Genomic DNA, 8,299 nt, shown 5'->3' on the forward strand with positions numbered 1-8,299 from the left:
TTCTCCAGATTAACAATAAATTGACAGCAGTCAAACAGTTATAGTGCATTACACAGTATGAAGCTTCCCATTTAGTGTGTAATGTGAAACATGTTTCTTAATGTGGAAAAAGCTTTGGCCTAAATTGCACCATTTATTGTGTTTCTATACTTCAAATAGCTTCAGTTTATGTTGTCAAAACAGGTTCGATTTCAAATTGCCAACATTGGAATACAAATATAGATGCGTTGAGCACTGCTGATTAGCTCATATTTTATGGAACTGTGTGTGCATGATTTTCTGGTATCAAATCTGCGCCATGCCAGTGATGACTGTGGCTGGCAGCTAGTGCATGGTGTTGCACTATTGGGGTTAAGGGAGGGAGGGTCTCATCAGGCACCAGTGGCCACCCACCAATTAACTAGGCTCCAAGTCCAACTGTTAGTTGCACATGAGTTGTGAAATTATCCCGTCTGTGTGTGAGCCTGAATGAAGCCACCTGGGGGGCAGCCTGTAGTGTAGTGGTTAAGGTACATGACTGGGACCCAAAATGTTGGGGGTTCAAGCCCCAGGGTAGCCACGATAAGATCCGCACAGCTGTTGGGCCCTTGAGTAAGGCCCTTAACCCTGCATTGTTCCAAGGGGAATTTCCCCCTGCTTAGTCTAATCAACTGTAAGTCGCTTTGGATAAACGTGTCAAAGATCAAATGTGTATTATATTCACTCACTGAGCACTTTATTAGGAACACTATAGTAATATTTGCTAGGGCTGCCCTTTGCCCTCAAAACAGCCTCAGTTCTTTGTGGCATGGATTCCACAGGAAGTTGAAAACATTCCTTTGAGATTCTGAACCATGTTGACATGATTGCATCATGCAAGTTCTGCAGATTTGTCAGCTGAACATTCATGTTGTGAATCCCCCATTCTACCACATCCCAAAGGTGCTCCATTGAATTCAGATCCAGTGACTGGCAAGGCCACTAAAGAACACTGAACTCATTGTCATACCCATGAAACCAGTTTGAGAATAAAGTGCTCAATGAGTGTATATACAAACACACACACCACACAATTATGAACATATTGCACATATATAAAATATAAAATGTACACACAGCAATATATTTTATTAGTACTAATTTTGGCAATTGCACAGTGTGGGCAGGCACACATATGCAGAAACACAAGTGCGCACGCATACACGCACACGTGTATACACACACACACACACACACACACACACACACACACACACACACACACACACTGTTGAAGCAAAGTATTGGCACTGGTCTTTCAAAGCAATGCATGCAGCTAGACCAACTGACTTGACCAAAAGCAGAAGGGTCTATACTATTTTGAATATTGGACAGAATTATATGGGAAATGTGTAGAGAAAAGGCCACAAGTTTGTTGAAAAGAACTCCACTGCCTCCTATAACAGCTCCCTCAAGGTGAACACTATCCACTGGAAAAGGAAACACTAGCATACTGAATGGCATTCTCAGACACAATGCCAAGAGAAATAATTATTTGTTCATAAGCCCTAGTATATACCAAAATTACTCTAATCAAATTATGAAGTGACACCTCCAGGATAGATCCATGCTTAGAATGCTTTTCTGCCTCAATGAGATATACAGGCTTGTAAAATAAATCAGCTGGGAAATAAACCGGCTTCAACAGTAACATTTTACCTTTAGCATACATAGGCCCGCACATATGGATAGAAGATGGCGCAAAAATAGATTAAACGGAACAAAACATTCTTCTGGGATCCTCCAAAGGTTTGTGCTGCTATGTGGTACATTACTGGAATCACAGTCCCTCAGCATGGTCCCTTGGCAAAAGCTTTACCAGCCAATGTTTTTTTTTCTCCTTTACATTTACATTCACTATTCCACTGTCTCGTAAGTTTTGGTCTTTGATTTGCTGAATTCAGAGATGACAAAGTCCATCAATGCATGGGTGAGAGATAGAGCTGGATTAATGCATCCATCCAGTATTTATCACCCATTTACTTATCCATTCTTGCCTTGCAGAGTGGTGTTCACAATGTGATCTTCGTATTGCGGAAACTGGAGTTGTCCCTGCAGGAAAAGAGAGACATAAAGACCGTTTAGACAGAGAAATCAAGAGCCAAGAAAAACTAGTGTGAAGAGAGATTATTCTTTAGAGAGGCATGCTGAATTTATCTACTGGTGTATGTGTAACGAGTCCAAGGTGGGATTTCAACCCCAGCCTCTCACTTGTCAAAAGATTTGTTAGACAAACGCGTTACTAGTCAGCTAATGGCGCAATCGCCCCCAGCCTCTCACTCATCCAAATTTTTTTTTTTGACAAACGCATCACCAGTCAGCTGAAGGGCAAGAACGTTCTTCTGAATTTGAGGGTTATGTCATCAGGGAGCATTGTCGCAGTAACCTGCTACGAGCCTTCGCTTTCCGAACCCTGAGCTAGCCCTGCTACATATGGACGTGTGCATTACTGAGGGTGGTTACAGTGAGACGCATGCTGTATGAGAGTCTCAGCAAGAGTGCATTCTACTTTATGTAACGAGTGTGTGTGAACATACTTGAGGCTGTCGTTGTGAGTCTTGTATTCCATGATGGTGTTGGGGGGCAGGTTGAGGACCCGGCGCAGTGTGTCACGGATGCGGGAGGTGGTCACTTGGTCATTGGCCGTTTTGTTCCAGATGGACAGGATATCCTCCTGCAACAGCACCACCACACAAATTCACACACCTCAGGCTTGCCTTGCAGCACACAAAATCTTCTCAAATCTTCAAAAAGACTTCTCATTACATCACAGTCGCTTAGCAGACCGGCTTCTTTGCACTGATCTCTCTTTGGTGACCACTCGTGTCAGACCGAGAAGACCTGCTGCTAATATGATCCCAAAGAAGGATCCAAGGTATAAATAAGCTTAAAACCACCATGCTGCTGCCAAATATGCAGTAGATATAAAAATGACATTAAGAGCTAAATTAAAGTGCACAATTTGTCAGATTTGAAGGCATACAAAAATAATTGTTTCTCCTGACACATTTTCCTGTTGAATGCAATGGAAAAAATATTCAGGAAAAACTATTATTTTCATATGCCTTCAGATCTGACAAAATGTGCACTTTAATTTAGCTCTAAATGCCATATATTTGTAGGCCATGTTAAAATAAAGAAATGTAATGTATGGTGCACCAAGCACAGAAAACAATGGCTATGGTAAAAAGTCATGGTAAAGAGTCAGTGAATACACTCATCTGTATCCAAACCTGGAAGTACTCCCTCATTCTCCTTGACTGACCTGGAAACGAATAGACACCACAACTCCGCATATCTCCTCCCCAACCATGAACTGTTCCCCCAGCATGGCCAAGATTATGTTCTCCCAGAAGCGCGAGGCCAGCCCCTTCCGCAACCGGATGATCCACTTCCCACCATTCTTGTTCGCCTCATCCTGAGGGCACACAGACACAAAAGCTGCACTTCCCCAGCACTTTCACTCATTGGTCGCTAGGACGGGATCAAGAACAATCAAAAGGCATCATATTGTACAGACCATTAGACCATCTTTACATACACAATTTCATATAGATATGCCAACTCACTCACATTGGCATAGATGGGCATCAAGCCACTATGAAACAACCAGTCAACACCAATGTATTCACTTTGTCTATTCATCTTCTGTACCTTTCAAACATACTTACAGTACACAACCTGCAACATACTCACCTCCCACATGGGTTTGATGCCCTCCTTGAACAGATGGAAGTCACTGTGCCCTGTCAGATCTCCAGGTCGGACCAGGTGACTGTAAAACTTCCAGAACTGTTCCACCTGAGAAAGGGTAAATAAAGGTAATCCACCGTTTATTAGGCTGTAATAACTGAAATCATGTTGATGCGGTTTAAGCAATCAGCACGGAAGAGAATTCTCCTACAGTGATTCCCTTGAAAAACAAATAAGATTTGTGCTATTCTGTAGCCTGTACTGCCCCTATAACAGATGTTCTCCAAATCCCAGTCTCTCAAATCGTGCTCCGGACTCTTGTTAGGGCATGACCTACAGTACAATTCCTCATAATAAGCAACTATTGCTGATTGTACCAATGAACCAACACATCATGACGCACTTTATTGTACGTCTCTCTGGATAAGAGTGTCTGCTAAATGACTGTAATGTAATGTAACATCAGACATTGAGGCAGCCTGTAGCCTAGTGGTCAAGGTACATGACTGGGACCAGCAAGGTTGAAACAAAGGTGAATATATAGCCCATTGGGACATACATGTCATGATTCCTTTGACTTTGCATCAGAGGCTGTGATAAACTAAACACTCCTGCCTGCCTGCCCTGCCCCTCCCCCCTCCCCCCTCCCCCCCTCCCCCCCTCCTCCTGGACTGACCGATGCCACAGTTCCAATCTGCCGAATGTTCTGCTCGTAGCTCTGGGTGTTGGCTGGTCGACTGGGTGTGCGCCTTGAGTACCAGAAAGTGTAGTTGTACTGCAGTGGATGCTCCCCCACCCCTGGGGACACAGTCTGGGAAAGAGAAGATTGACTGAGCGCAAATGTCCTGTGTATTTGTAAAAATCTTCTCACCAAATTTGAACTGGCCAATGGAAAAATCTTTATGGTCTGTGGTAAGGCTGACCTATATTGACATGAATGGGAATGGCGGTAGTTATATAAACAATTTGATGAGATGAGCTTGAATGAATTACACTATGAATTACAGTCAGAAGAAAATAATACATCAGCGATGATTCCACATCATTATAACAAAATACCTTTCGTCGCCCGTTGTTGTTATTGTTGTTCACTGAGCTGTTGTCGGTATCACTCTTCTCCTCTCGGTTCGTGACTGGGTCCTCATGATCTCCGCTGTCATCGTCCTTCAAGCTGGCGAGACAGTGGACATTAATGGTTGACATTACTTTCTCCTAAACGTAGTTGGCGACACACTCCAAGCATTCAAACCAAGTAACTAAGTAAGATAAACATCATTCAATATAAATGTGTCTGGATTTAACAACATATCAGAGCTAGCCAGCGGAATGGTAAAGATTAAGCTTACTTTAGCAGTTTAAATACCCGTTAGAAATATATTAGTTTAAGTCACATAGTTTCCTAACTTCCGGTTAAACTACCAAATTTAGCTGTTCAGCTGCTAGGTAGCGAGTTACCCGTTCACGCGTGGGCATCACACAGTGGATGTGCTACATTCTCCGAACATGTAATTTCGTAGACGGACACCAGTAGATTATTCAAGCAAGCATATTGCCATCGGTGCATCTATACAAATTATAATATAACACTGCGGACTGGCAAGCAGAAAATACAGGTCGGCATTATGTACATTTATACAACTTACTGATCAAACTGATTCATTGTCAAATTGGAACGCGTATTCTCCTTCGTTAGAAGCGTCCCCTTCAATATACAGTGTAAAATAATCTCGTCAATTCCTGAAAGCAACGTCTTAAAGCAATATATCTAAACACGTAATTACTTGACTTAAGTCAATACGTTAAAACGTTATATACATAGCTAGCTGAGAAATACAACTTGTTTCACTTCACATTATTCGCAAATAGTCGCTCGACAAAACGCTCATTAAGCTACACGCAGACGCAGTATAGAAACAAGCATGCGAACGGCAATAATATAGGACATAAAGAACGACGAGGAAAAGTGCGTTACTCGAAATACTGACGGGGGCTCGCTTAGCATAGCCATAGGTGACGGCCTCCTGGTGGACAATATGGGTAACTGGACTGCGGGTAGCATTTTACTGTACTTCGGTAGAAATCCTGACAAATTATATTTTTCCTAATATTTTTTTCCCTAGTGCAAATTTCTTCTGCGAAACAATGATTATTTTTGAATGTATTTTTGTCTTGTAACTTATATATACCAAAATTCCAATATAAAACCTGGTAACTACAAGTATGTTTAACTAGGTAATCTCTATACTGGGTATGTGTTTAGCCTTTAATGGAGTAACTCTTGAAATTCAATTCGGATTGTAAATTAGAAGCCCTAATTTCTTCCCAGCCACTCACAGACACTGTCACCTCAGGTATACTGGTATATGTCACAGACATTTTAATTGACCGAATATGTCAGATTCAACACACAAGTCAACATATTTAAGGGGACTAAATTTCTGAAAATGATGTGTTACATATTCTTTGATTATAGATTAATTCAAGTACAGTGCAGCAGAATTTCCTAATTTTATCTATTATTGCATATCTGTCACACTGAATGATTTCAGATCTTTAGACAAAATGTAATAGACAAAGGTAACCTGAGTAAATACAAAACACATTTCTTTTGAAATTACTATTTCATTTATTTAACGAATAAAGTTATCAAAAACTCAAATTGCTTCTTTGAAAAAGTAATTGCCCCCTTAAACCTAATAACTGGTTGCACCACGTTTAGCTGTAATAATTGCAACCAAACCCTACCTATAATTTGATATCAGTCTTTCACATTGCTGGAGAGGAATATTAGCCAACTTTTCTTCGCAGAACTGTTTTAATTCAGTGTAATTGTTTCAGTGTAACACATTAAACTAAAAAGCTAAGACAGCTGGAAAACATCTGCACTGTGACCTGTGACTGTGACTCTGTGTCTGGTTATGTTACAGAATGCCTGGTCATCAGTTTTAAGAGTTGTTCTTGGCCTGCATGTCAGAAAGAAGACACTGAACTTCTGGTTTGTAGATCCATAATTACTCATTTTTAATCCTCAGCCCATCAGATCCTATTTTTGAGAAAAAGTGGGCATGTCATTGATTTGTGCAGTGTATTTAGCATTGGCTCACACTCACCAACATGCACTGCAGTTGCTTACTGTACAGACTGCCAGCTGTGACAGTGTAAAAGAGTTCAATTCCGAATTGAGTCATACCAAAAACTCGGTCCCTCTTTGCTCCACAGATTGCTTTAATGTGAAGAAGGGCTGTTTGGAGAGCATATCTGCTTATAGAAACCTAAAAATGATTAAAGCTGGCCCAAATTCACCATTGTAAATGTAGTAATCATAGTGGAGGAAGGAAGTCATCTCCCATAATTTAGAACATCAGGCAATGTTTGTGTGAGTGATGATAGATAGACAGACAGACAGATAGATAGATAGATAGATAGATAGATAGATAGATAGATAGATAGATAGATAGATATGCATGCCCTTATTGAAACATGGCTTTCTTTTATCAGTGTCCCCGGGTCATTTTAACTAAGCAGGACACTTTTGCTCCCTGATTTTGTTTTTCCAGACACAATGTGCTTCTTCAACTCTGTTGTGCTATTGAGGGAGGGATAAGAAGAGGCAAGGGTTGAGGGGGAGGAGAAGGAGGCATTGTCTCTAAGGAGAGTGTGAGTGTGGGAGAGAGGGGATTTGAAAGAGGGATGCTGTCGGTCAAACTTGAATTTAATCTCCCAGTTTCTCCTGTTTCTTTTTTTTCTTCTGCCGTTGCATTTTTAAATTTAATTTCTGTCACTGATCCATGGCTCCATTTATTTTCTTTACTTTTCAATCCTTCTGCCAACATCTTCCATATTAGAGATGCTTTCTGGCAACATTTTTTTCTTCATTGTACATTCCATTTCTCTTTTTCTCTGACACTAAAACAAATGTTCTCTCTCATCTCATCCCCCTCCTCTCGCTCCTGTCTCTCGCTCTTTCCTTCTCTCTCTCTCTCTCTCTCTCTCTCTCTCTCTCTCTCTCTCTCAAACACACACACACACACACACACACACACACAGCCTCAGATTCACACACTCAAATGCACTCACACACAAGCTCTCCAGCTGAAGAGGCTCCACACTTGCCCTCTTGAGTTGTTGAGAAAGAAAAGGACAGAAGAAAAGCAGGATGAGGACAGGCTCTGTCAAATGGTTGAAAAAAGACGCTTCTCTCGTGCCCCCTCTCCATCCTCCATCCCCCAGAAAAGAGGGAGGGGGCAATGGAAACAATTCTGTCTATCTCTCTTTCCGTTCTCCCTTCCATCCTCCTTTTCAGGCTTTCTTTCTTTCAGTTCGTTGATCCCACGCTTTCTCTAATCTCCTTTCTTCAGTTAAGTCTCATCACCCTCTTTCAGGCTGAGAGGGGACCTGTTGGATGTGGTGAGAAATAAATGTAGCCGTTTTATTGTATTTTTTAAACACAAAGAATGGACTGTAGTTTTATTTTTACTATAATGTGCATATTGAGACAATTGTCTGTATTTTGTGTCATATATGACTAAGTTGTCATATATAGTATGTCACATACAGTATAATAATTCTGATTGTGTGCTTATGTGTG

At 41.2% G+C, this 8,299-nt stretch overlaps 1 protein-coding gene across 2 annotated transcripts; it reads right to left on the reverse strand.

Moving 5' to 3' along the window:
* Positions 1–1,081: 1,081 nt before the first annotated feature.
* Positions 1,082–5,638, reverse strand: eif4e2rs1 (eukaryotic translation initiation factor 4E family member 2 related sequence 1). 2 transcript variants are annotated; one of them, XM_061235621.1, is made up of 7 exons: positions 5,355–5,637; positions 4,771–4,882; positions 4,388–4,522; positions 3,715–3,819; positions 3,284–3,436; positions 2,556–2,692; positions 1,082–2,070 (listed from the first exon to the last, which is right to left on the reverse strand). In XM_061235621.1, the coding sequence occupies exons 1-7, from the start codon at positions 5,369–5,371 to the stop codon at positions 2,031–2,033; spliced, it is 699 nt and encodes a 232-aa protein (XP_061091605.1). In that variant the 5' UTR covers positions 5,372–5,637; the 3' UTR covers positions 1,082–2,030. The 2 variants fall into 2 exon arrangements, with proteins under 2 accessions (XP_061091605.1, XP_061091606.1); XM_061235622.1 differs by lacking the exon at positions 4,388–4,522 and having other exon boundaries at positions 5,355–5,638.
* Between the last annotated feature and the right edge of the window lie 2,661 nt (positions 5,639–8,299).

This window comes from Conger conger, chromosome 3 (genome assembly GCF_963514075.1).
Source record: "Conger conger chromosome 3, fConCon1.1, whole genome shotgun sequence".
Taxonomy (NCBI): domain Eukaryota; kingdom Metazoa; phylum Chordata; class Actinopteri; order Anguilliformes; family Congridae; genus Conger; species Conger conger.